This window comes from Diplodia corticola (genome assembly GCF_001883845.1).
Source record: "Diplodia corticola strain CBS 112549 chromosome Unknown scaffold22, whole genome shotgun sequence".
NCBI lineage: Eukaryota > Fungi > Ascomycota > Dothideomycetes > Botryosphaeriales > Botryosphaeriaceae > Diplodia > Diplodia corticola.
Genome location: NW_017971501.1, coordinates 147,162 through 172,631, shown reverse-complemented (window position 1 = coordinate 172,631; position 25,470 = coordinate 147,162). Strand labels below are relative to the sequence as shown.

Sequence of the window (25,470 nt, the reverse complement as noted above, 5' to 3'; positions counted from 1 at the left end):
CGCCTGGAGGGTCCAAACGCAGATTGCCAGCCTCGGTCCTGATTAGTAGGCTCACATGTCTTTACGTTACATGGCTGCCAGGAAGACGTCTTGAAGTAGCTAAGAATGCACAGGTCTGCAGCGGAAAAGGCGAAGTAGTCCAAGCTTAGGTCTCACATAACAAAGACCACCGCGAAACATGGCGAGCCTTGGATCTGACCATTCGGTGGCCAACAAGGCGGAGAGATTGGGACTGGGACGGGCGGCCGCAGACAGGAGCGGAGAGGCTGAAACGCCAGAAGCTGCGCTGCGATGTCGGAGCGGACCCACCGAGCGACGGCTCTGAATCGGGAGGCTGGGCAGCGCTGGGCTGCTCCAAGCCCAGGCGTGCAGCAAGCTCGAGGTGGGGTTAGTAATGGCGACAAAGGCATAGGCTGGTCGGGCGCTGGTGGGTGGCAGCTAGTAGTGCTGCCGCAAGACGCTGCGTGCATGGCGGACGTCGGCCACAAGTGCAAGCGGCGAGATGGAAGGCTGCGCGTCGCAAGGCGAGACAGGGCACCCAGGGCGGCTCGCGGATGCAAATGGGCGGGCAGTGCATGGGGAGCAGCGGGTGGTGTTGCAAACGGGAAAGCGGGAGTGGTGCTAGACGCCGGAAGCTCGACCCAATCATCCCCGCGCTGGGAATTTTTCAACAATGACCACCATGATATGCGCACCCTGCGCCAGACACTCATCCGCCATCTGCGCCTCTTCCGATAGTTTGACTCCCTGAGCGCGCGCCGCAGCGCACCCGACCGCGCCTCGATCCCCCACCGCTGCTTCCGCTCAGCTGCCGCCCGCCGGCCTTTCTCCCGCGCTCAGCCTGAGCGAGTCTGTTACTACCCTACTCCACACGCTCGCCGTCCTCGCAGCCCGCCGTCCTCGTCCCCCAGCGCGCCATCATGGTCCGCAACCTCGTGATTCTGGGCGGCAGCAGCCACCCCCAGCTCACCGAGACCATCTGCAACCACCTGGGCATCCCGCCCGCCCAGATTCTCTTGAGCAAATTTGCCGTGGGCGAGACGCGTGTGGAAGTCCAAGAATCGGTGCGCGGCAAGGACGTCTTCATCATTCAGTCGGGTGGAGGCAAGGTCAATGACCACCTCATGGAGGTATACTGAATGCTGCGCACTCGGGCATTGCTGGGCCACTGACGCCGCGCCGCAGCTCCTCATTACTATATCTGCCTGCAAAACCGCCTCGGCCAGGCGCGTCACCGCTGTCCTGCCCCTCTTCCCGTACTCTCGCCAGAGCGACATCCCGTACGAGAAACGCGGCGCCCCGCTTGCAAAGGGCCCGAGCAACGCCAGCCGCTCCGCAAACTACAGCTTCGACAGCGTGCCCGCAACCCCGGCCCCTGGCCGCCCCGAGAGCGTTAGCTTGCCCGGTGGCCAGGATGGCTTGAACAAGCAGCTGAGCCGTCTACAGATGGACGAACGTCGCACTGGCGCCCCCGACAGCAGCCCTCCCAAAGCCGCTCGCGAAGACCGTAAGGACGGACCCGGCCTGCACACTGTGGGGAGCGACGCTGACAAGCAAGACTACATCACCCGCGAGCGTGGCACCTCGAATGCATCCGCCAACGGAATTAATGGCGTTAACGGATTGGTGACACAACCGCCCAAGTTTGAGCCGCAGCGCGGTTACAAGCAGTGGGTTGCCCAAGCAGGAACACTGGGTACCTTCGCGAACAACTCCGTCTAGCGGGTGGAAATGCTGATGCTGGAGTAGTCGCGGACCTGTTGACCTGTGCTGGTGCTGACCATGTCATCACCATGGACCTGCACGATCCTCAGTACCAGGGTTTCTTCGACATCCCCGTTGATAACCTTTACGGCCGGCACTTGTTGCGCAAGTACATCCAATATCACATCCCCGACTATCGGGAGGCTGTTGTCGTCAGTCCGGATGCTGGTGGAGCCAAGCGGGCAACAGCCATTGCCGATGCCCTGGGCATGCCTTTTGCACTCATCCACAAGGGTTAGATCTGCAGTGACTCTCATGACAGCTCTTTCGCTGACACCCATCGCAGAGAGACGCCCTACCCAGATCACTGACCGTCAAAATGCGACAATGATGCTTGTCGGTGACGTTGCTGAGCGAACGGCGATTCTCGTGGACGACCTGGCCGACACGTCAAACACTATTACCAGGGCCGCAAAGCTGCTCAAGAAGGAGGGCGCAACAAAAGTCTACGCGCTAGTCACTCACGGCATTCTCAGTGGCGATGCCATTGACCGCATCAATGCCAGCGCAATTGATAAGGTAGGACAAACCCAGCCCAGAGACACCGGGAAATCTGGAGACGACTTGTCACTGAGCGTTACTGACTGACTGTTGCAGCTTGTGGTCACGAACAGTGTCGACCAGACGGAGCACCTCGAGCATTGCAGCAAGCTAGAGGTCCTCGAGATTGGAAAGTAAGTCGTGTCCTGCCATGATTGATAAGGAGCACCTTACTAACAGATTGCAGCGTTTTCGCGGAGGTATGCTTGCTTTATCAAGTACGTCCGATTATGTTCAGTACTGATGTCATTAGGCAATTCGTCGCGTGCACCATGGCGAGAGTATCAGTGTGCTTTTCAACTACGATTAAGCGGGTTGCCGGCGATTTAGAACCAGGAACGGGCGCGAGCCGGGACGCTTGTACAACGTTGTTCTGCATGACCTGAGGCGTTTGGGGGATTTGACATTCGATGTTCTGAACTTGCTCTGAATGGACGGTAAGCACCTTATTGATAGTCTAAACTTCTAGGTTTGGTTTGCGTACAAGGCTTCTGCAAGGGACGCCGCAGCTTTACCATGCGACCTGAAGCCTGCACCAGATAGCATAACCAATCTCCGAGAACGTGTCCCCCCCTGCTCTCGCACTTGGATTTACGGGAGCACTGACCGAGGTAGGCTTGCAGTATTCCTAGGCGCAACGAGTAGATTTATATAAGCTAGAATGGTTGCTTATCGCCCCCAAAGCGGACAGCTGTTGGAAGACGAGTACTTGGTCCGTTTTCTCGCATGTCTTGTTCCACGAGCATTCATGACGCGTGCTTCTTGACGAATCGTAGCGTCATCTGTCTCGGCCAACACCGAATGGCTCGAGGCAACTATGCTAGACGAGTGCGAATGGAACAATGCGCTTTTTGGGCGGATGAGACTTGAGCTGGACAATGTAGCCATTTGAGCTCGACCGGCCGCACCCGACCGGGAACACATTCATCAAATGGCTAGGGTTGCCGAGTGTTAAGCTGTTGAAGGATCCTTTACTTGCGTGTGCGCGGTGACTGGAGCTGCGGTCTGCAAGCTGAAAGCAAAAAGGTGTCTGGCTGGCAACTCGCAATGTATAGGCAACGGACTGCCATCCAGGCCTTCCAGACGGTTCCGGCTCAGTTGACCTGCCATAGCAACGCGTTGCCGGGGGTTGGCGTGCCTGCTCGACGCGACTGCCCTCGGCCACGCGCCCACCACAACAAAAACAAATTGGTCACCCGCACCTCGCCATGCCGTTCCCGACCCTCACGCACCTATCTTCACGCACCTCGCCCACATCCGTCAACGCACAACGGTTTGACCAATATCTCGTTTGCATCGAGTACGTTGCGGTTTTCGGCTAGCGCGCCAAGCAAATCCCCTGCACGCTCGGACTTTAGCGAGGCGTGGGCCGGCCGCCTGGACGACTTTTGAACGTCGCGTTGACGTTCGCTCGCAAGTGTTTCGAGAACCCCATCGCTACCACCCCCACGCCCCATCGTCGCAACCGCGCAACACGTTCAAATCGACTCCTGCGACCGCTCGGACCGCCGTAGTGCACACGCGACGCGTCGCGACCGGCCGCAAGTCGCTCTGCGCCCCTCCTGTTGCGCGCGCGTCCCCGCACACCACCCGCCTCCTGCGCGCGTCAACCCACCCTTACTTCAACCTTTTCAATCCATCCATCTAGCCCTTGGCGTTTGTCGCGGTCCTTGCACAATGGCACGCGCGACCCGTAACTCCAAGGCCGCCCCGGCCCTCTCCAGCCCGCCTGCTCGTCGCACGCGTTCCAAGCTCAAGGAGAAGGACGCGGTTTCCTCCACCAACAACAATACATCATCGTCCTCTCAGCCCGTCCAAGACGCGCCGTCCACCACCCACCCAGCCCCGGCTGCGGCCCAGAAGGCGCCAGTTGCCAAGAAGTCAACTGGTAAGACCAAGGCTTCCGCTGCTTCCAAGGTGTCTGCCGTAACGGACAAGGCTTCCGTCTCTACACCCGCGGCTACCGTGTCTTCATCCAAGGCTTCGGCCCCCGCAACCAGGGCTTCGGCCAAGAACAACACCGCGTCCGAAGACTCGGACAACACTGCGTCGGCACCAAAGGCTACCAACAAGCGGTCGAGGCGCCAGCCCACCGTGGATCGTAACACGAAGAAAGTCACCAAGTCCCGCGCACGCAAGTCTACCGCGAAGGCTCCTGCTACTACCAAGAAGGCGCTCGAGCAGCACATTGAGCAAGAACAAGCCGCGGCAACCCCCGCTCGCACTGGAGCCGTTCGTCGCACTCGCGCAGCGTTGAAAGCTGGCATCGCGTCTCCCCTTACCCCGGTCTCTGATAACCTCAAAACCAAGACCCGTCAGGCTCGTTCCAAGAAGAAGTTGTTGAAGGATGCTACGCCACTGAGTATCATCGAAGACGAGAACGACCCCAAAGATCCCGACGATTGGTTTGCCGAAGTGCGGCAAGAGCCACGCATCTATCGCGATCCCGGCGCAAGCATGGAGGAGATCTCCGAGCGTGAAGATGCGACTACAGCAGAAAATGATGACATTGTGGAGCACGATACCGCAAGCTCTGATGCGGATGAAGCCATGGCCGGCGACGTCGAAATGGTCGCTGAGGAGACTGAGAATGATGGCTCGGAAACTGAGGAAGACATTGTTGACGAAGACGTGGCCGATGACGACATGGTCGAAGAAACAGAACGCCCTCAGACACCCGAAGAGGCGCACCAGCAACTGCAGCCACCCACCACTGCGCGTACTTTCGGTCTTGCCAATCTCTTCTTCAACCCACTCGCGTCCGTGAGGAAACTTTGGAGCCGAACCCCAGCACCTGCCGAGCCCCAGTCACCCTTAGCAATGTCTCCCGAGTCCCCTACCATCGCTTCACCCAGTAATGCGGCTCAAGAGCGCAGGATCCGTAACAGGAACGTTCGCCTCACTCCGCGTGAGAAGAATGCTGATAAACGACACGAGTTGTCGGAGAAGCAGGAAGATCGCGTTGAACGTCTCCAGGCCGAGTTGCGTGAGAGTCAGCGCGAGCTCGCGGAGGTCCGTCGCCGATCCGACGTGCAGCAGGTGAAAGAGCAGCAGGAAGCGAAGCAGATTCCAGGTCACAAGCGTCGCCGCTCCAGCCCGACCGTCATCCCCGCTCGTCGCCCTGGTGAGAAGGGTAGCTTTGGCATGTTGGATGAGTATTTCAGCTACGACGACGAGCCGACTCCCGATACTAGCAGCCACCGTGCGAAGAGACGCCGGACTTCAATGCCATCCCCAGGAGATGATGACACCGACGACGAGTATGACTTTGTTCAGCTCCCCATGGAACACACCCCTCCGAGCTTGAAGCGTCCGCGCAACGGCTACCGCAAGGCTGCTATGAAAGAAGGTCAGGAAGATCCAATGGTGGCCAATCACGAGCTCCGCGTCATGCACCAGGAGAACAGTTTCAGCCAAGACCTTTCAATCGAGAGCCCTAATTATTGGGCCACTCACGTGGTTCCTCCGCAGACGAAGAAGTCATCGCCGTCGGCCGTCTACAACGGATACTTTATGGCCATGCCCGGAGATCCTGGCTACAAGCCTGAGAACGTCTTCAAGATGTCAGAGCAGCAGCTCCGACAGCAGAAATCCCCCAGGAGAGATGGCAAAATGGATTCTGCCGAGCTCAAGGCCCGCGCAGAGGAAATTGTCAGGAAGGAGAAGAACGGTGAGGAGATCACCGAAGACGAGCGTCGGCTTCTAGAGAAAGCTCAGCGCAAGTTTGGTCACATTGCAGGCAGCGGCAGCTTCAGCGCCCCAGAGTATGACAGCGACGACTCCTCAACCATGTCTGATGACTTGGAGGAGAGCACCTCGCCTCGGCGCAATGCTCCAGCCTCGACGCCTCCGTCTGCAAAGGCTTCTGCAAAGGCTTCCTCCAGGGCTTCCCCCAGGGCTTCCCCCAGGGCTTCTCCCAAGGCTTCCCCCAAGGCTTCCCCCAAGTCTTCCCCCAAGGCTTCCCCCAAGTCTTCTGCCAAGTCTTCTGCCAATGCTTCTTCCAAGACTTCCGATGCTGAGGATTCCGCCAGTGAGCCCACGCAGTCGGACAGCATGAAGCCTCCCCCGCCTCCCACGCCAGCCCATGCTCAGCTTCCTCAGTCAGTGTCGGCCGCCAACGACAATGTCACTTCCAAGACGCCGGCTGCGGTCCCCAGTGCTACTCCGAAGGTAGACCACAACGCCGCTCTGGCTCGCCAGCGTGAATTGGCAGAGAAGCACAAGCCCAAGACGGGCTCGCGCCTCCAGTATGTCAGCGGCGTGTCCTCATCTCCGGGTGCTCCGTCGAGTCCTATTGTCGAAAACAACATGGAGTCATCTCTGATCACGCAGGGTATGAGCACCCCTGCAAGCAACAACGACATCGAAGCGTTCAGCATCTACGACGCGCTCACCGAAGAGGTGAGGGAGAAGTGCGTCGCTCTTGATGATGCGATGAGTTCCGAGGAGGACAAGTATCTCATGTGGCTGGCGGGGAGTGAAGACGAGGGTGAGAGCAAGGACTTTGCGGAGTACAGTCTTGAGTCCGAGAAGCTTGTCGCTGACCGTAGGCTCGCTTTGGAATCGGAGCCTGAAGACGAGAGCCAGCGCAAGGAGCGCGACGAGAAGGAGTTTGCAGAGTACGAGCGTGAGATGAAGGAGCTCCGGGGCTTCTAAGAGTCCAACTAACTGCATGTGTTTCACGGGGTTTACGGCGTTCACGGAGGGAAAAATGGCAATAACGAGAAATGGTCCTTCTCTGCATGGCGACGGCGAAAAGTCAGAAAAAGTTAATACCACTGGCAGGTTTGAGTTTGTTCGGTGTGTTTACTCACTCCCCCATGTTTTTGTTTTGGCATTTTGCGGTTGGTGTCTCCACTGTTCTAGCCCTTGTTCCTGTTTCTCCTTTTTGTCCTGTAGGTTCTAGGTGTCCGGAGGCCCTTCCTGTTTCCCCTTTTTGTCCTATGGGCTCTGGGTGTCCGGAGGCCCTTCCTTGTTCCTTGTCTCTTCCTGGTTCATCAACATCTTCAGCACTCCCCTTTCCTCTTGAAAGTCAGAACCGGATCCGAGCCTGACCTCATCGCCTTCCTCACGAGTCTTTCTAGGGCAGCACCTTCCTACGCCCCTGAGCTTCTGAAGTTGGAAATCGAACCAGCACACGGGTGACGCGGTCGCGCTCTTTGAGTAGACATGCACAGCCTGATTGTACGGGGAGATGGAAGATGGAAGACCGTGTTCTCGTATGCACCCTCCCTGCTCCGTTCGATGAAGTTGGAATCCCCCCGCCGACGATCGCTGTTACTTGGCCGTGCTTGACCCCTCGTGGGGTCGCTGGCGGGTGTACTTGCGCTGTCGGGTCCGGCTGGATGTAACGAGTTCGTTGAGCTGGAGGCTGTGCATCCGAGGCCAGTGGATGGGCGGAGCTGATTTATTGAGACTCTGGAGGTTGGTGATGAGCAAGGTGCTCGAAGATGGAGACGACTGAATGGGGGGAAGAACGGCCGTGTTCGAGGGTCTGCTGCTTGTTCCTGGCACAGCGAGTGACACAAAAGACATAGTTCCACCTACATGGGTAGCGGAACCCTATACCTGGATGCATTTGTATGGGTTAAGTACTCGCATCTACATCCGACTATCTACTTGAGCTACTTACAAAGGTATAGTTACACAACGGATCGCCTTGGATTAGTTCCTTTGGTCATCCATTGTGCTGGGGGAGAGAAGAGTAAGGCGGGTTCGAGTAACATGGGTCCAAATCTTGTAGATAAAAATGTACGCGGTCAGCGTGTAACTGATGGTGCCTGTATGCCTGACGTGATCGTGACATGCAATCGGAAAGTGGACAATCGTCTACTCGGGCAGCGGAGGTTTCAAAGTGCGCTGCGAACTGCGGTGTAGTTGTAGTAGTGGGTGGAGGAAAGGCTGCGAAGGCGTCTTTGGAGAGGGGGTTGTTGCAGACGGCGGGAAAGGTTGAGGCTGGGCAGTGACGATGCAGGGTGCTCGGCTGTTGTGCCTAGACAGGCTAGCTCCCTCGTGGCAAGCTAGCCCTATCAACCGCGGGCTCTCCCTATTGCGACCAACCTCACCGCTCGCCGCTCCTATCGTGAGCCGCCGCTTCGGCCGCCTTTGCTGACATGTGCAATCCCGCCGTTGAGAGGCTAAGCGCGGCGCGCGGCCGACGCAGCCGCTGCCTGTGGTCTGTTGTTCAAGGAGCCGCTCACTTCGGACGTGTGCTTCGCGCAACAAAAGCCGATTTTTGACTGTAGGTACTATACGGCGCTAATCGGCCTCGGCCTCTAGGGTCGGTTCTTCTCGGTTTTTTTCTTCTCTCGTTTCTTAAATGGTCGCCCCTTCTCCCCTATACAGCTTCACCTACCACGCTTTCCGAAAGAGACGAGCCTTCGAGGTCCGATGAGTCACTCAGGTCACTGTATACCTCCCACAAGCAGCCTGCCTCCTGTGCGGTCACTGCGTGCCCTCACCGAGGAGCAGATATCCTCCGCCATACGCAACCTCCACTCCATTTACTGTCCGCTCCGCCTGCCCCGAGCTTTCAGGCCCCATGTGGAGCCGAAGGCACTACTGAGCATCCCACCTACGCCCGTGGACTCCGGATACGCCTCCCACAACGAGGACGACGACGACGACGACGACGACGACGACGACGACGACGACGACGACTCTGAAGATGCCCTCGCCAGCCTTCGCGCCGACGACTTCGAGCGCAATTTCGCGGTGCGCTGGCTGACGGCCTTCATCGCGCGGGCAGAAGAGCTGGACTCGCTCGCCGAAGACACGCGCATGCGCCTGATCGACGACGCCGCCTTCGTGCTCGCCTCGTTCAACGACGACGTGAAAAGGGGCGGCGGCGACGGCGACGACGACGACGACGCAGACGACGGCATCACCCGCAGCTTCTCGTTCCCCTCGCCCTCCGGCGACATCCAAGTGCGCCTGAACGACGCCCCGCTCTCCGGCACCGACCACACCGACGTCGGCCTGCAGAGCTGGGGCGCCTCCATCGTCCTCTCCGGCCTGATGTGCTCCTCGCCCGCACGCTTCGGCCTGGAGCCCGCCCAGCTCGGCCCGGCGCCCACCATCGTCGAGCTCGGCGCGGGGACGGGCCTGGTCAGCCTCATGCTCGCGAAGCTGCTCCCGCGCCTCTTCGCCGGCCGGCCGTCGCCGACCATCGTCGCCACCGACTACCACCCGGCGGTGCTGGAGAACCTCAACGCCAACATCGTCACCAACTTCCCCCCTTCGTCTTCCTCTTCTCCTCCTTCTTCCTCCTCCTCCTCATCCCCATCCGTCTCCTCTCAACAAGACGACGACGACGACGACGACGACGACGACGACGACAACAACACCAGCGCCCCACCACCCGTCCAAACCCGCCTCCTCGACTGGTCCGACCCCTCGCCCGCGCTGTCACGCCCGCCATTTGACGCATCATCTACCACCGGCAGCGGCAACGTCCGCATGCTCGTCGCCGCCGACGTCATCTACGCGCCCGAACACGCCGTCTGGCTGCGCGACTGCGCGGCCCGCATGCTGGCGTCGCCGTCCACCGGCGGCGGCGTCTTCTGGCTCATCGCCACGGCGCGGCCCAGGTCCGAACGCTTCGCGCCGCTCGTCGACGCGGTCGAGGCGGCGTTTGCGGACGATGCTGGGGATGACAACGGCGACCGGGCGCGGCGGCTGGGGATTTTGGGGGTGGAGAGGCTGGAGAAGACGAGGGGGGTGGGCAGGGGGGATGAGGGGTATTATAAGTTGTATAAGATTGGGTGGGTTTAGGGCACTGGGTGTTTTCTTAGGAGAGTGAGAGAGAACGTGTCGTTTTCTTTACCCTTTTTTCCCCTCCCCTTTTAGCTTCTGCCTAGATAGATAGAGTGAGATAGACGAGATGGTTTAGCAGAGATAGTAGAGTGTATATAGACTTAGACGATTAGAACGATAGAACGATAGAACGATAAACGACTAGTAGAATAGAGAATATACAGCGGCATTATATAATAAGGAGACCCTTAATACGATCGAACCCGCTAACTGAGTTAGGCCTGTCTTGAAGCAACAATCTGACGGTGACACGATCGGTGCAGAAAAAACGGGCCTCTACAAACTTAACCACCTGAGTTGGAGCTTGTCACATTAGTGGGTTCTAAAAAAAAAAAAACCAACCTACGGCGATCCTTTGTGTTGGTAATCGAGGCAGATATCCCGACGCAAATGGAAGTTGACTGCTATGCCCAAATGTCAGGTGAGAGAGCAGTTCCTGCTGACATCGTCAACGAATTATAGACATATTTCGCCGAACTCGGTTCCCTTAAATCGTACACGAAACATTGTATTTACACAACCCCAAGCATTCCTTTTGGATCAACAACCTCCCCCGGCAGTCCCTTGTTAACACATGCAACTCAAACAACGCACTCCCAGCCCTCAGCATCCGAGCCGTCGCCACTGCCCTTGTAGACGTTCCGGGCAGGGTACTTGCAATGTGCCCGCGTGTACTCTACGCCGAGATCCTGGGTGCCGTTGACCCACTTGGTGCCGACAATCTTCTCAGGCGCGACGTCGTCCTCGACCCAGCGCACCATGGCCATGAGGACGTTCTGGTCCGGGTCCAGGCTGGCGAGGCTGTCGAGGGTGTTGCCGATGGCGTAGGCGCCGTCGCCGCCGCCGCAGTGGCCCATGCCGGAGATGCGGAAGAAGCGGTAGAAGTCGTCGAGCTCGGAAGCGGTGAGTTCCATGCTGCGGGACACATGATTGTAGTAGCGCGGGCTGTTGTCCGACGATATGATGGCGTCCATGAGGCCGTGGTAGTGCAGCAGCTTGCCGCCCTTGGCGCGGAAGCCGGTCAGGTCGTCCCACGTCTGGATGTTGCCGGGATTTTGGGCCGCGGCGGTGGCGTAATCGGCGGGCGAGAGCGTGGCCGGGTCCCACGAGGGGTTGCGGTAGACTGCATAGCGGAACCAGTCGGTCGTGTATATGAAGTCGGTGCCGCCGTAGAGGATGTTGGAGGCGAGGACCTCGCTGCCGGGCTGCATGCGTGGGTACACGAGGGAGCCGTCAACGCCGTAAAGCGGCGAGAAGACCTGGCGGACGGCGTCGGCTTGCGGGCCCGTTAGGCAGTCCGAGATGTCCGTGGCGTTGGAGTCGCAGAGGAGAGCCTCCGGACGGTACTGGCAGAGGTCAGGGTCCTCTATGAGGCCATCGACGACGCCGTCAAGGCCATCACACTGTATGGTTCGTTAGCGCGCTTTCATTGACTGTGGGGGCAATGGTGTTGATGGCTCACCTGGGCGAGGATATCTTCGTGAATCTTGGCCCATAACTCTGTAGGTACGAACCGCTCGGTGTCGTTGCCCCCGAAGATGGTGTAGAAGTGACCGCTCCACGAGGTGAGGTTGACGAAAGAGAAGGCAGGTGCACCAGCAACGACGCCATCGAAGTCGTCCGGGAAGCTCTGAGCAGATTTGAAACCTTGGCGACCGCCGGTAGAGCATCCTAGGTAGTAAGACTTGGTGTGGTTCTTTCGGTAGAAGGTCTTCGAGATGTCCTTGCCTACGACCACACCGGTATGGACGGAGCGCCAGGCAAAGTCCAGGACCACATCGTCGTTCCTACCGAAGGCGATGCCACGGGTGCCATTGTGGCCATTGTTAGCGCTGACAGTGGCAAAGCCAAGGTCGGCAGCATAGGCCATGTCCTCGTACTGGATGCAGCCAGACACGCCTCCGTTGCCGGTGCTCAAGAAGCGGCCGGTCCAATTCGAGGGAAGCCAAGCTTCCATGCTGATCTCGCTTTGGTTGGTGGTCGGCACACGTAGCGCCACGCGGCACAAGTCATTCTCGACGGCTTGGACAGGACGCGCACAGCTGGGAGATCAAGTCAGCATGCGGCGGCCTAGCAGTCAATCGAGTCCAATCACCTCGGGTCATTGTCTGGAAAGGAAATGTTGGTGCCGCCGGCGACAAATTCGGAGAACCAGACGGTAGCATTCGGCAGCACGGACGAGAGGACGGTGGCGAGAGAGCTGCACTCGTGCGCAAAGGACGATGAGTTTTGGGCGCTGGCTCCGGCGGCAAGGGCCACCGTCCAGGTGGCAGCCTCAGAGAGCGAGGTGAGCCTCATGATGGCTTGCTCGACTAGTTTCCGCTGGCAGGACCGAGGAAGAGTCAGCTAGGACGCCGCAAGTGAGCAACAGGGGGAGAAAAAAGGAGCGGGAAAAGGGCAGGGCAGGGTATACATACGGTTGGCCTGAAGATCGCTTTTCCGGCAATTCCTCATAGTTCATGCAATGTGGACACCGAGTGCCGAAGTGATTGACCGGGAGGCCCCGCGCAGCAACGAGGCTTGGGCTAGACGAAGGCGTGCATACCATGGCTGATCGGGGGGCGTTTGCGGGCGAATAGGCCGGCAGGGCGGGTGGTTGTTTCGCTGGTGGCCGCAACTTGGCAGGGGCATGTTCGGCACCTTCCCTCGCCGGGCCTGGACGTTGAAACTGAGCCGTGGGGCAACCCCGCAAAACCCCCGGCGCCCTCTGCAAGCCGGCGCGCGCTGCGAAGAAGCCGGGGTCCTCTGCCCCGGCGGGCCTCGGCAGTCGCCTGCGTGAGAGTGCATCTGCGGCTGAACACGCTGCTTATTATTATGTCCCGGCGACGATGCAATGGCGGCCCGGAAGCAGGGCCTCCCTGGCATGCAACGCCCGGCAATTCTTCGGCGCAGGTCCGAGTCGGAACGGTGCCTGTCGGACGCTTCAGCGTGCAGTATACCAAAGCTTTGTGCGCCGTGTGACGGGTCGAGGGCTGATCGAGCACGCGTGGATCCGCACGTTGAATCTGCTGCCGAACGCCGCCCCCGCACATGGCGTCAGCACGGTTTCACCGTCTTCCTGTTCCTGGCAACCCGCTGGAGAGAGATTGAACATCCTTATCATGCTGTGTCACGGCTTTGCGCACGCCCAACTCCGACGGCGATACTTCAAGAGTGACCGACAACTCGTGCCGCGAAACTTAGTTTGATTGTCGGTTCCGGAAGAGTTGGCGGCGCACTGCACAAGGACCATCATGAGTTGTGTCAACAACAGGAAGACCTGGAGATAAGCGATTCCATGTGCCGTCCAATGGGCGGTTTGTGAGATGTAGATCCCTCTCTTGCGGCGCACTACAGGCTCTGGCTGGCTTGCATCAAAGACTAAAGTATCATTCCTGGAACGGAGCGAAAGACGTCAGGTCCATCGAGCCTGTTGCGCAAGCGTCAAGACGTCCGGACGTCTTGGCAACGATTGGCGGCCGATCTGGAGCCAAATCATCCGTCCTCGTCTCATGGCCGGGTTCAGGCTCAAGCCTGCTCTGTGCGACAACGTCTCGATTCATTTCTGTGGGCGAGACAAGAAACGTGGTGGAGAGACGGGCGAAACGGTGTGAAACTCGGCCAGCGTTGGACTGTGTAGCCAGCACACAGCTGGCGATGACGCCAGTTCAGTGACGGTGTTGGCGGGTGCAGCGGCTGGGCGTGCGGCTTGCCTAAGTTTGGGCGGCAGCCGGACCCACTCAGCCTCACCGTTCCACGACCTTGCCTCTTGTCTTCTGGAATGCCGCAACAACGCCCATCTGGCACTGCGGCATTGGCTCGCGTTGGCTTTCTCATCACTCACTCAGCCCTGTTGGTGACCCGGGCCTGTCTCTGTTCTTGGCCCGCCACAGCCTGCAGCTCGCACTGGGCAGCGCCGCTGCGCCGGTGGATCACCTGCTCAGCCACTGGGGCCGCTTCGGTGCCGACACAAGCTGATCATGCCTTGCCATGGCGCGGGGCGCACCGGCTCATTTAGGTCGCCGTGTGCCCCCGCCGCAACCTACCTGACGGCCTCTCGTTCTCTCCACGAGTAGGAAAAGAGCCGCACCCAGACCTGCCAGACATACTCCAGCCCTGCCACCCCCCTTGCCCAATACGACACTTGCTATTAGACTGATCTCGCCCGCCCACCACCTGAAATGCCCCGGCCCGGCCTCCACCTCGCCTCTCCGTATGCAACCTTTCCGAGCCCTTGCCCGTCGACAGCCGACTGACCAGCCCGCAGCACCGAGGATGATGCTGGCTGCACGTGCTTTGGCCTCTTCCCCACTCCCACCAGCACGCTGTCAAGCGTCCGTGTAACCGAAGACGAGATCCTCCCCGCATCCCTTTTCGTCCCGCTTGGCCGCCCGGAATCCTCTGCAGAAGACCCGGACAAGGCCCTCCCGTGGGTGTCGGAATGCGCCGTTCACCTCCAACTGCTCGAGTCCTTTTCGCGCATGAAGGCAAAATGCTTGAAGTCGAAGAAGCTCACCCGCTCGCTGGGCCTTAGCAAGCACTTCGCCCTGGCCGTGGCCAGTTCCGAGAAGAGAAGCCAGCTTTCTCGTGCCAAGTGGGAGACGTTCGTCTCTCTTGCTGTCATTCGATTTAAGAAGTGGTGGGATGTCCTCCCTGACATCCTGCGTGAAACGAATCAAGGCAAATCCAAGCCGGAAATGACGCCTAAAACCTTCCCTCCGCTTGATGTGCTCATGATTTGGATAACCCAGCTGTTCTCGCCCGACCACTACAGGAACATGTGCCAGGACTCGATGAAGGAGTGGGACGTGTCCACCATGGAATTCCCCTGGGACTTGCTCCATGCCCTCATCGATCCTCTTGACAGCACCTACCGTCTGCCCCAGGAAGCCAAGCGCTATTTCCATGAGAAGACCGGCCTCGACGCCGATCTGTACGAGCACCTGACCGACGTCAGCGCCCACGACCGTCTCTCGCGCATGTACCTCCAACGCTTCGCCCTGTCCCAGCTGCCCGGCGCCAAGAAGTTCAACACCAAGGAGCTCGACGCCCGGCCCAGCGACTTCTCGCAGCTCATGCGTGACTACGCCATGTGGAACTTCGCCATCAAGACGCTGAAGCCCGTGGTCCAGAGCCAGGAGAACTTTTGGGACAAGATGAGCCAGGCCGGCTGGCTGCGCAGCCCCCACCCGGCCTTCACCCTCACCCGCGCCATCGCGCGGTACCGCCAGTTCCTGCAGCTGCGCAAGCTGCACCCCAACTCGGGCGAGCTGCTGCCCACCAGCGCCATCGAGCTGGTCTGGCGGACCCACCAGTGCTCGCCCGTGCGCTACGCCGTCTCCACCACCGAGATTGCCGGCCGCTTCATCAACTACGACGACGGCATGGCCAAGTACGCCGCCGTCACCGGCGGCTTCGCCAAGGCCGAGAAGCTGTACAAGCAGGAGTTCGGCCAGGACTACGACCCGTGCATGTGCTGGAGCTGCGAGGCCGAGCTGGCCGAGAAGCAAGCCGTCGATTCCAACGACGAGGAGAATGCGCGCAGGGCAGAAGCCAAGGTCGAGCGGGCGCTGGAGGTGGAGAAGGCAAGGAAAGCCGGTAAAATCGTCCGCGCATGATTGAGCACAAATCCATTTTCGCACAAGAAGATTCCCCCCCACGATATACCCACGATATCCGCTTCCGTATCTACACATTGCACCACCCCCGGCGTCATGGACTTTTTTTTTCTTCCTTCCTCCTGTACGTAGCGCTCCGAAACCACGAAGAGAGAGACATAGAATTTGCCTTTGCAAGGAGGAAGAAAAGGAAAGAAAACCAAACTCACATGACCTCCCTTCCGATTTCCCATGCGCCATCCATGCCTCTCGCACGCAAACCTCCCAGCCTCAACGCGTCATAAAATCCGGCACCCTCGCCAAAAGGCTCGAAATCTCGTTATCGCTCACAATAAACTCCCACCACCCCTCGGGCTTCACCCACGCCCCCTCACCACCCTCACCACCACCAATCATCACCTTCTCCTCCCCCTCCTCCCCCTGCCCCTCCTGCCGTCCCCCCGCGCCTGCGCCTACGCCAGCCCCCACCGACGCCCTCCTATACGCATACACATTCTCCCACTCCCACCCCTCTACCACCTCCCCCTCCCCCTCCACCTCCTCAAGCTCCACCCCCTGTCCTCCAGCTCCCCCGCCTCCCCCACCCCTCCGCGGCCAAATCCGCCACGTCAGCCAGCACAGCGCGCACCCCTCGGCGACGGGCTCGACGCGCCGCGCCACGAGGCGGACGTCGCAGCCGAGCCCGCACCGCTCGAAGCGCGCGAGGTGCGCCGCGATCCCGGGGACCCACGCCGCCGCCGTCGGCAGCGAGATGCGGTGCGTGTGCGTGTAGGCCGTGCAGTCGGGGCCGTAGTGCGCGCCCAGGGCTGAGGCGACGAGGGGGATGTTGGGGACTTTGTTGTTGTTGTCGGGGTTGGGGTCGTGTGTGGAGGCTAGGTGCATGGCGCGCGCGTAGCTTTCGAGGAAGGCGGTTGCGGCGGCGGTGATGGGGGTGCGCCGGTCTGATGGGGTGGTGGTGGTTGTGAGGGGGTGGGGTTGGGGTTCTTGTTGTTGTTGTTGTGGGGGGTTGGAAGAGGCCATGTTGGTGAATGGCGCTGGCTGGGGGGTCTTTTTTTTATCGGTTCGTTGGTGGTGGTGTAGGGAAGGTGGTTTGGTGCGGGTGCTGGAGTTGAGCTGAGCCGAGCTCTCCTTTCCCCTTCTATAGGCTTTGTAGTTCGAGTGTAGTGGCGAGCGGTGGCGTACTGTACTACGTAAATGTGGAGCTTTGATTGACGTCTGGCGGCTAGTTCAGGGGCCATGTTGAAGAGCATAGGATGGAGTCTGGGTTATCAAGCTTACTAGTCGCCTAGTAAGCGACCCCGCGTAGGAACTAACGTGGGGCTACTGAAGCTGACGCCTCATCACATCCGGAATAGATCTCTTACTTGCACTTCCTGGTCTCGCAGGAACAAACGCCATCGGGTCAGATGAGTGACAGCTCACACGCTCATTTGGTGCGCATGACGCCTCGTATTGACTGCTCTCCAAGATCGCAGTACTGGCCTTCGATTTCGTGCAAACATCTATGCAGATGAGATGGGGGAACGCCTCGAAAGTGAGACAAAAGGAAAATGGCCAATCAGTCGATGCGGAGATAGAGTTTATGGATTCCTTGAAGCACTTTTGTCGATTTTGCAGAGCAAGACAGGTAGAAAGCTCAAGGACAACGGCATTATTTGCGGAGTATTTGATGGAATATATGCGATACGGTGAAAGCGAGACAAAGGCCCTGGCCCTCTTTGATACAAAGCAGAAACGAACATGAAAAAGAGAATAAGGGAAGACAACATACCTCGAGTTAGGAATCCAAAACAGTACCGCCGGACGAACACGTCCTTGTCTCCTGGCGGAATGGTATTCCAGATCCCCTCATTATGTCCAAACCAATCTCACATACTTACATGACCACACATCCGCCAGCACTCAATCCACCATTTTCTGTCGTGGTTTTCGCTGCCGTCTTGGCAATATCTTCCAGGACCTGGGTGCATAGCTCTCCGGTCACCGCGCTGCACTCGGCATATCTATCCACACGCATCATCTGCGCGATACCTAGGCCTTCCTGAGGCATGACGCTGGCCCCCTTCCCGTTCGAGCCCTCTCTCGACTTCTCTTCCTCTGTCCACTCCTTCCTCAGGTCCCGCTTCAATCCTAGCACCATGACCGGGATTTGCTCGCCTATGTTGTACGTCTCGTTGACCATCGGTGCCCAGTGCATCTTGAGCGAGTCTAGAGTATCGCGGCGCGAAATGTCGTACGCGAGAATTATAAAGTCGGGCTCGAGAAGGGTATAGTTGGTTGGCGATGCTGTGTCGAAGAATTCGTAGCGATAGTGTCTCGCGTAGAGGCGGATGTTGAAAGCAAACGGCTGGTCGAGGTCGTGGAGGGCTGGCAGGGAGTACGGAGGAGGAGGAGCGTCGTGCGATTGTTCAGCGGGGACGTTGCGGCCCAGCGTCAGCCGTCTGTTGTTGTTGCGCGCAGGCACGGTGGTTAGTTCTTGCGCATGACTGAAGAACCGGCGTGGACGACGTACGAGAGGAATGTCGACTTACCGACCTCTGCATCACCGAGGAGGAGAATAGTGACTGTTGGAACGTCGGACTCCATGCTGAGGGCGCTGAGGGGAGAGATGCTGGCGTCGGCGAGAGCTGGGTTGCGGAGCGATGGTTCGCGATGCGATAAGCGATAAGCAGCGCAGGGTCCAGGGATCCGCCCGCTTGGTCCTCTGAGATCACAGAGTACGTATCGAAGCGAAGGCGGTGGTTGACGCGTCATACCAATCGGCAGAGGCCCCTACTTGCCAGACCAGTCGATGGCTTGGTCGTTGTCTCAATATTTACACATAACCTTGGCTGTATCTGCAATACTAAATTGCAGTTGACATGCCGATGGCCAGAGGAAGACACTCGAAAGGGCTGCAGTTTTCCGAAAATCTACTAGGATTTCAACGCAGATATCCATGCGTGGAACACATCACTTCTAGACAATGTTCGCTGCAAGAGACGCACATCACATGTGGTTGGTCCATACTTTGCTGGATGCGCATGACCGCATGTCTGGAAAAAGGTTGTTCCAGCGCCGTGAGCTAGGGCTCGGGCTGCTGGTGCAGCTCCCCGGCATTGACGACAACAGCTTGCAGGTCCATCACCTAGTGCCTCGCAGACGATCAGCAACATGGAGGGTCTATTCTACAACGTCACGAATGGGTACTCTGTCCGCTTCTGCGCCTCAGATGATGACACTGACAGAAGCGCAGCTACATCGAGGGTATCGTGCGTGGATACCGCAACCAACTGTTGACCAGCCAGAATTACAACAACCTGACCCAGTGCGAGACGATCGACGGTACTGGCAACCCTCCAAAGCCTCTAACACAACTTGCTGATTCGTCATAGATGTCAAGCTTCAGCTCTCGCCCGCATATGGCGATTTCCTCGCCTCTCTGCCTCCCAACCCCTCCACCTCCGCGCTCGCAAGCAAGACCACCGAGAAGCTCGTTGCCGAGTTCCGCTACATCCAGGCTAATGGCACTGGCTCGCTGTCCAAGTTCATGGACTACCTGACCTACGGATACATGATCGACAACGTTGCGTTGCTCATCACCGGCACGCTACACGAGCGCGACACCAGGGAATTGCTGGACAGGTGCCACCCGCTCGGTTGGTTTGAGACCATGCCTGTGCTTTGCGTCGCGACGAACATCGAGGAGCTGTACAACTCCGTGCTCATCGAGACGCCGCTAGCACCCTACTTCAAGGGCTCGTTGAGCCACCAGGACCTCGATGAGCTGAACATCGAAATCATCCGCAACACACTCTACAAGAACTACCTGGAGGACTTCCACAACTGGGTCAACACCCACGAGGACATCGCCGGCACCCCCACGGCCGAGGTCATGAGCGAAGTCCTGGAGTTCGAGGCTGACAGGCGAGCCATCAACATCACGCTGAATTCGTTCGGCACCGATTTGTCCAAGGCAGACAGGAAGAAGCTGTACCCCAGCTTTGGACGCCTATACCCAGAGGGTACTCTGATGCTCTCTCGTGCCGACGATGTCGAGGGAGTGAGGATTGCCGTTGAGGGCATCTCGGATTACAAGACTTTCTTCGACCAGACTGGCTTGAGCGGCGGCGGGTCAGGCGTCGGAAACATGTCTGGCGGTTCCGCGTCCGAGGGCCGCAGTCTGGAGGATCTCTTCTACCAGAAGGAGATGGAGATCTCTAAGCTGGCTTTCACTAGGCAATTCACCCACTCTGTCGTGTACGCTTGGGTGAAGCTCAAGGAGCAGGTATGTGTCTCCTTTCGCCATGCGTGCCGAAGAGAAGCTGACTTTATTTGCAGGAAATCCGTAACATCACCTGGATAGCCGAGTGCATTGCGCAGAACCAGAAGGAGAGGATTGGAAACTTCATCAGTGTTTTCTAATTCTCGAGCATTGAAAGGCTGTGTAGTGTTACTTTGTCAAACTAAATATCCTGTGGACAGCGATGTGGCGTTTTGGGACTTGTAGATATGGGCTTCGTGTTAGGAAAACAATTCTTTTGCTTCCGGTGTGTTCCAGCTGCCCACGAATGCGTAGCGCATCATCACACCTCACGCGTCAGTGCCTTCCGTGTGCGGCTGACACGTCCATCAAGGCGCTCCTTCTGCTGTTGCCGTTGTTGCCTGCGGCAACCCTCCAAACTTCGGTCGCGCCTTCCCATCTGGTTGTCCGCTCTTTCGCGCACAACATCTCGTTCTTTCGCGTCATCTTCTGTCCTCTCCACCCTTCTCACTGTCACTACCTCGTGCTTCTCATTCCTTGACCTTCATGTCCGTCCTTACTCCCGCGGGCAGCTTCTTCCACCCAAGCCGACTTCTGAAGTTGCAGGAGCCGGTTGAAATCGAGGCAGCTACGCCCAAGCCTGTGCACCGCATTGTTAGCGGAAGCAACGCTGAGGTGCTAGGCGCGCGCCAGGCACAAGGCCACGGAGCGTACTTCACAGGCGATTCGACAGGACGCCCAGAAGCTACGCTATCGTCGAGTAGCTCTGACCAGTCTGGGCCCCCAATGATTGGGTCACAGTTTACCTACGACAACATCCGTTCAGGTGGCAGTATGTTTAATCAGAGACCGCTGCCAGACCGTGCCGTATGTATTGACTTCTCGCCCTAAGGCCCGTTAGAAGAGTTAATGTGACTAGTCGCCAGGCTCGGCTCTTCCAATGCCTCTTCCACAGCAACGATCCCGATCTCCTTGAGTACCTCTCGCGCCGTCACATCAGCGTCCGATTCTTACATGAAATTGACCAGCTCCTCCGGAACAATCCAGAGCTCTACCGCTACTCGCCTGAGTGGGCGAATTACTTTAATTCCTGCCGCCCGCTCGATGCGTACAAGTTCTTCCTCAAGGGCTACACGAAGCCTGCACGCTACATCGATGGCTACCTCCCGCATGTGCAACTCTTCACAATTCCACAATGCTACATTCCTGCGAGACTAGACATCACCTTTGACGAGGAGCTGGTCGAGTTCTTTGAGGGGGTACCGTACCGTCATGACATTCTGCAAGAGATCGATCGAATCGTCGACGCTCTTTGCTACCAAATCCAGTGCGGCATGTTTGTCAAGTTTGCCGACCGCAAGCTCGTGGCGTATGCCCTTTGGGGAAACCCAATCGACGCATACAAGTATTTCGAGTACAACTACCAGACCACTTGGCTCAAGCACCGGTACCTGCCGGAGCACATTGAGCTTGACAAGGTCCCCAAAGGCATTGACTACACTCTTCCAGTCCCTTCAGTCATGGGTTCGGATGAGGGCCATCGCTCTCATCGGATGACCAGGTTGCGGATGGCCAGAGCCCAAGACAACGGAGTCGATGTTTTGGATGTCTTGATTCGGGAATTTGTGCATGAGCTCGCACTCAAGGGCCATCGGCGCGACCATATTGAGAGGATGAAACGCAAGGCTCAACAAGCTCTTGATGAAGAACGTAACGATCCTCAGGGCCACGATATCGTTGACATGGTCATGGAAATGGCCGATTCCCAACCTCGCGTACAGAAGCCTGTTCACAACAACGCTGCGGCCCCGACGCTGACGGTACACGGTTACGGCCCGCCTGTCAGGTACACTATGACACGTGGAGGTCTCTTCACGATACCAGGTGATGGCTTCTTGGACGCCGATACTGTCAGTCAGTTTCATGAAGATGCAAATATCCAAATCAAGATCGAGCCTCAAACGCCATTGATTCAAGAGAAGAAGCAGAAAAAGGCAGATAAGCCACAGCAGCACAATGCACAGCCCGTACAACAAACAGCCGAGATGATGGAGATGCTGAATCAGCGCAAGAAGGCTTACATGGCTTCGAGGACCCGCCTCAGAAACAACCTGGCTGCGGGGAACCCGAAAGATCAACAGGCCGTTAGGGATCGTATCGCGGCCGGGCGCGAATTCGCGAGCCGCATTCTATCACTGAACAAGAGAACCAAACAGCTGAATGCGAAAAGCGTCGACTACCTGAGAAAGATGGCGGTAGTCGGCTACGAGACGCAGCCTAACCTACACGGCCTCTTATCACGATTCGGAAACTTGATCGCATGAGGAATGAAGCTACGTAAGTGGCGTTTCCGCGCAGTGTCGGCTCGAGTCGGCTTGAACGCGCTTTTGCCTATGCGCTGAAGGATCGCCACTTTCTCGCATGGCCAATTGCGTATTTGGATGAGAAACTAAACTTCTCGCGTAGGTGTACTGTCCTTGTTGAAGTGCTCTGTGAGCCAACTTGGTATTGGTCAGTCATACGGATGCTGCTTACATTGTATCCAGACTCATCATGCATTTCCGGACTTTCAAATTGGCTCAATCCCGCCTCGTTGCAAGATGGTCCTTCTACTTCCCCGAGATAGCTATGTGGATCGAGTATTCTGTGACACCACGAGGTGCCATAGATAACAACATGGCCCATTCCCGCCCGTTGTGAGCTATGGGTCACCTGTTGCAGGCTTGTTTTCTTATTTTCTTATGTTTATTTCATTGCAGCAACGGGGCTACTTGCAACAACCGATCAAGGCATGACCGCGTTGTTGATGCTCTTCGACAACCCAACCGAGAGCCTCTTTCCCAATTGCTTTCTGAATTCTCACCCTAATTTCTGCTTTTCATTCGATTTTTTGTTTTGTTAATAACTCATGTACATCGTTACGGATTCTGGGTATCATGATGAGATGGCCCTTAGCGAGTTTGACTAGCAGAATCCCAATACCAAAGACTGAAGTCAAAGCCAACTTGCATTGGTCAGAAAAGTGGGTTGCACAGAAGCTGTTCCGTTCGTGTCTCAAAAGACACTACACCCTCCCTGCATGTAGCGGACGCAAGTGTTCGGGTGAAGGTGTGGGGTTTAGTTATACAAAGGCATCCAGATATAGACTATAACTTCCCACCCATGGAAGTATGGTGTAATGTCTTTGGTGAGGGATGACTGAGAACGATCGACTTCTTTTGCAAGTATGTCAGAGCGCTTAGTCGCCAGTATCGAGCTCACTGTTGAGGACGTCAGTAAACAATGAATCAAAAATTGTGTTGGCTGAGGACTCACAGGTCGAGTTGCACTCCATTGCTGACACCGTAGTCTTCCAGAGTCAACTGGTCCTTGAAAGGGCGCTCTCCTTGCCTCTTCAACATAATCTCATGCGGCTGACGACCGATGCGTGCAGCAACCTGGGCCTTGAAGAGCTCTGGAACCTGCATGTTAGCAATTGAAACCCATCCAACAGTCACGAGTCTGGGGGATCACGTACTGATTGGATCAGAAGCCAGGCAAGGTATCTGAGCTTTGGTGCCCAGCCGATCGTTGACGGTGACGATGATCATAGCCTCCTGCGAGGGCGCAGCCTTGGGCTGAGGCTTCTTCGCCTTCCCATCCTTGCGCGAACCACCAGCGGCAGCCCCTCCACCGCCGCCGCCAAACTTGTCCGCCACGCCCAGCCTATCGTCCGCCTCCTCGCGCTTCTTGTCGTCACGCCGGCGCTCCCGCCTCTCGCGATCGCGCGGGCTCCTGCTGCGACGACGGTAGTCCCTGTCACGATCCCGGCCGTTGTCTTCGCGCCTGTCATCCCGGCCATCGTTGTCGTCGTCGTGGCGGCGGCGCGGCGGGCTGCGGTTGGCTCGGTATCCGCGCTGGAGCTTGTCGTCGCCGCCGCCCCGCTCGCGCTCCTCTTCGAACACGGCGCGCGAGGGCTTTTCCTTCCAGCGGAACCCACCACCACCACCACCGCCCGCCTTGCGGGGGCGGTCGCGGCGGGGCGAGCGGGAACGGTTGCGGGAACGGTCCCTCTCCCGCTCGCGGGTTGGCGACGGGGAGGGCATCGTGGCGGGAGTGGTGAGATCGGGCTCGTCGTTCAGGCCTTTTTTCTTTTCTTCTTGTCTCGGGGGCTCGTCTGAACTGTCAAAAACCGGATGGGTGGATGGATGGATGTGTGGAGTGGCAGTTGTTTTTGTTTTGAGGTCGCAGCTTGCGGTTGCGACGGCAGCTTCGCAAGCTCGGACGTCACTCGTGCAAGCAAGGAAAAACGGGCAGGGATCGCTGGCGCAAGCTGGATGTGGAGCTTGCCCTTTGTAGGGCTGAGAGCTATCACCCGTTGATCTTCGACGGCAGAGCTCCTGCACCCTTACCTTTACCATTTCATCGTCACAATCTCTAACTCCGCAACGTCACTCAGCCCCCAATCGCTTCGACGTAAGCTCCAGTCCGGCTTTCCACGGCCGGTTCGAAGGTGCCAGAGCCGCGGAAGGAAAGCGGAGGGAAGGATAGCTACTATGATCCTCCTCACCAACAGCGCGCCGCCCAAGCTCCACGTCTCGCGCCCGACGTCGACCACCGTCTGCTTCACCGTCTCCACCCGACCGAACGCTGACACGGTTCCCAAGAAGGCGTTGCTGTATTTTTCGCACGCCGTCCGCCTCGGCCTCGGTGTCCTCATCCTCGCGCTCTTCTGGACCAAGTGGCGGAGCTACTTCCCGCTCCCGGACCTCCCCGATGGCGGTTACGATAACGATAGGTGGGAGAGGGCGCTGTTGACGAACCGTGTGGGTGTCATGGTTGCTTGGGCGGCAGAACAGATGGATCGGAGGGCGCTGGCTGTTGGGGGGGCTGTTGGGCTGTGGGGAGTTGTGAGGAGGGGATATACTGGTATGTTTTTCAAACAGTGGATGTGCGGGTGCTGGCAAGGGGAGAGAATTCGTTACGCTAATTACTCTGTCACGTTTTTTTGTGAATGCAGAGGAATCGATTCTCGTTCTGAGAGGCCTCGGCGTGCAGACGTCCAGCTCGTCGCCAACGTACCTTTCAACCGCGACGACCAGGTTCATCCCGACAGCGTCGATACAGGATATATTCATTCATGAGGCGTTCAAAGGGTTTGAGGTCAGATTCTATCTGTCCATTGTGGTGGAGGGAGAGGAGGACACAGTGGTGGTGTTTCCGGTATGTTGGATTTTCTTTCCCTGGTGCTCTACGACACGATGGTGTTGGGCTGACTTGGCGGACAGAACCTTCTCCCGAAGCGCCAGATACTCGAGGAGGTGTGGCGTGGCACGAAGGCATGCTTATACGAGCCCAAGTCTTGAGCAATAGCATCACGACTTTCATGAAGACAGCTAGTAACGTCATAATTTCTTCAACAACCCAGCTGTGGAGATGCACAGAATAGGGAGTTCGATGAATGTTTGCAGAAGAGCTTGGGCTCTTGATGCAACTTTTGGTCCCTTCACAGCAAAGTATCTTCTGCAAGAG

At 57.8% G+C, this 25,470-nt stretch overlaps 11 protein-coding genes across 11 annotated transcripts; 7 read left to right on the top strand and 4 right to left on the bottom strand.

The window, feature by feature from the left end:
• Nucleotides 1–920: 920 nt before the first annotated feature.
• BKCO1_2200051 (ribose-phosphate pyrophosphokinase) lies at nucleotides 921–2,614 on the top strand (the record flags this gene model as incomplete). The annotated part of the gene is made up of 7 exons (XM_020272850.1): nucleotides 921–1,130; nucleotides 1,186–1,696; nucleotides 1,750–1,998; nucleotides 2,051–2,283; nucleotides 2,362–2,438; nucleotides 2,492–2,504; nucleotides 2,558–2,614. 7 exons carry the CDS (start codon nucleotides 921–923, stop codon nucleotides 2,612–2,614), a joined length of 1,350 nt encoding a protein of 449 aa, XP_020130779.1.
• A 1,367-nt stretch (nucleotides 2,615–3,981) lies between these two features.
• BKCO1_2200050 (sporulation related domain protein) lies at nucleotides 3,982–6,960 on the top strand (the record flags this gene model as incomplete). Its single annotated transcript, XM_020272849.1, has 1 exon — nucleotides 3,982–6,960. The coding sequence occupies one exon, from the start codon at nucleotides 3,982–3,984 to the stop codon at nucleotides 6,958–6,960; it is 2,979 nt and encodes a 992-aa protein (XP_020130778.1).
• Nucleotides 6,961–8,694: 1,734 nt separating this feature from the next.
• On the top strand, nucleotides 8,695–10,077 carry BKCO1_2200049 (s-adenosylmethionine-dependent methyltransferase; the record flags this gene model as incomplete). The annotated part of the gene is made up of 1 exon (XM_020272847.1): nucleotides 8,695–10,077. One exon carries the CDS (start codon nucleotides 8,695–8,697, stop codon nucleotides 10,075–10,077), a length of 1,383 nt encoding a protein of 460 aa, XP_020130858.1.
• Nucleotides 10,078–10,700: 623 nt separating this feature from the next.
• Nucleotides 10,701–12,417, bottom strand: BKCO1_2200048 (tannase and feruloyl esterase; the record flags this gene model as incomplete). Its single annotated transcript, XM_020272846.1, has 3 exons — nucleotides 10,701–11,522; nucleotides 11,582–12,161; nucleotides 12,215–12,417. The coding sequence occupies 3 exons, from the start codon at nucleotides 12,415–12,417 to the stop codon at nucleotides 10,701–10,703; spliced, it is 1,605 nt and encodes a 534-aa protein (XP_020130859.1).
• Nucleotides 12,418–14,279: 1,862 nt separating this feature from the next.
• BKCO1_2200047 (chloroperoxidase-like protein) lies at nucleotides 14,280–15,716 on the top strand (the record flags this gene model as incomplete). Its single annotated transcript, XM_020272845.1, has 2 exons — nucleotides 14,280–14,311; nucleotides 14,366–15,716. The coding sequence occupies 2 exons, from the start codon at nucleotides 14,280–14,282 to the stop codon at nucleotides 15,714–15,716; spliced, it is 1,383 nt and encodes a 460-aa protein (XP_020130850.1).
• Nucleotides 15,717–15,986: 270 nt separating this feature from the next.
• BKCO1_2200046 (histidine ammonia-lyase) lies at nucleotides 15,987–16,736 on the bottom strand (the record flags this gene model as incomplete). The annotated part of the gene is made up of 1 exon (XM_020272844.1): nucleotides 15,987–16,736. The coding sequence occupies one exon, from the start codon at nucleotides 16,734–16,736 to the stop codon at nucleotides 15,987–15,989; it is 750 nt and encodes a 249-aa protein (XP_020130851.1).
• An 856-nt stretch (nucleotides 16,737–17,592) lies between these two features.
• On the bottom strand, nucleotides 17,593–18,302 carry BKCO1_2200045 (transforming protein rho; the record flags this gene model as incomplete). The annotated part of the gene is made up of 2 exons (XM_020272843.1): nucleotides 17,593–18,157; nucleotides 18,229–18,302. The coding sequence occupies 2 exons, from the start codon at nucleotides 18,300–18,302 to the stop codon at nucleotides 17,593–17,595; spliced, it is 639 nt and encodes a 212-aa protein (XP_020130852.1).
• A 567-nt stretch (nucleotides 18,303–18,869) lies between these two features.
• On the top strand, nucleotides 18,870–20,120 carry BKCO1_2200044 (vacuolar atp synthase subunit d; the record flags this gene model as incomplete). Its single annotated transcript, XM_020272842.1, has 4 exons — nucleotides 18,870–18,901; nucleotides 18,952–19,040; nucleotides 19,091–19,983; nucleotides 20,037–20,120. 4 exons carry the CDS (start codon nucleotides 18,870–18,872, stop codon nucleotides 20,118–20,120), a joined length of 1,098 nt encoding a protein of 365 aa, XP_020130853.1.
• Nucleotides 20,121–20,505: 385 nt separating this feature from the next.
• On the top strand, nucleotides 20,506–22,283 carry BKCO1_2200043 (uncharacterized protein; the record flags this gene model as incomplete). The annotated part of the gene is made up of 2 exons (XM_020272841.1): nucleotides 20,506–20,826; nucleotides 20,886–22,283. 2 exons carry the CDS (start codon nucleotides 20,506–20,508, stop codon nucleotides 22,281–22,283), a joined length of 1,719 nt encoding a protein of 572 aa, XP_020130854.1.
• Nucleotides 22,284–23,197: 914 nt separating this feature from the next.
• Nucleotides 23,198–24,044, bottom strand: BKCO1_2200042 (ubiquitin-like protein; the record flags this gene model as incomplete). Its single annotated transcript, XM_020272840.1, has 3 exons — nucleotides 23,198–23,219; nucleotides 23,275–23,413; nucleotides 23,477–24,044. 3 exons carry the CDS (start codon nucleotides 24,042–24,044, stop codon nucleotides 23,198–23,200), a joined length of 729 nt encoding a protein of 242 aa, XP_020130855.1.
• Nucleotides 24,045–24,494: 450 nt separating this feature from the next.
• BKCO1_2200041 (phosphatidylinositol n-acetylglucosaminyltransferase) lies at nucleotides 24,495–25,304 on the top strand (the record flags this gene model as incomplete). Its single annotated transcript, XM_020272839.1, has 3 exons — nucleotides 24,495–24,867; nucleotides 24,959–25,161; nucleotides 25,227–25,304. 3 exons carry the CDS (start codon nucleotides 24,495–24,497, stop codon nucleotides 25,302–25,304), a joined length of 654 nt encoding a protein of 217 aa, XP_020130856.1.
• Between the last annotated feature and the right edge of the window lie 166 nt (nucleotides 25,305–25,470).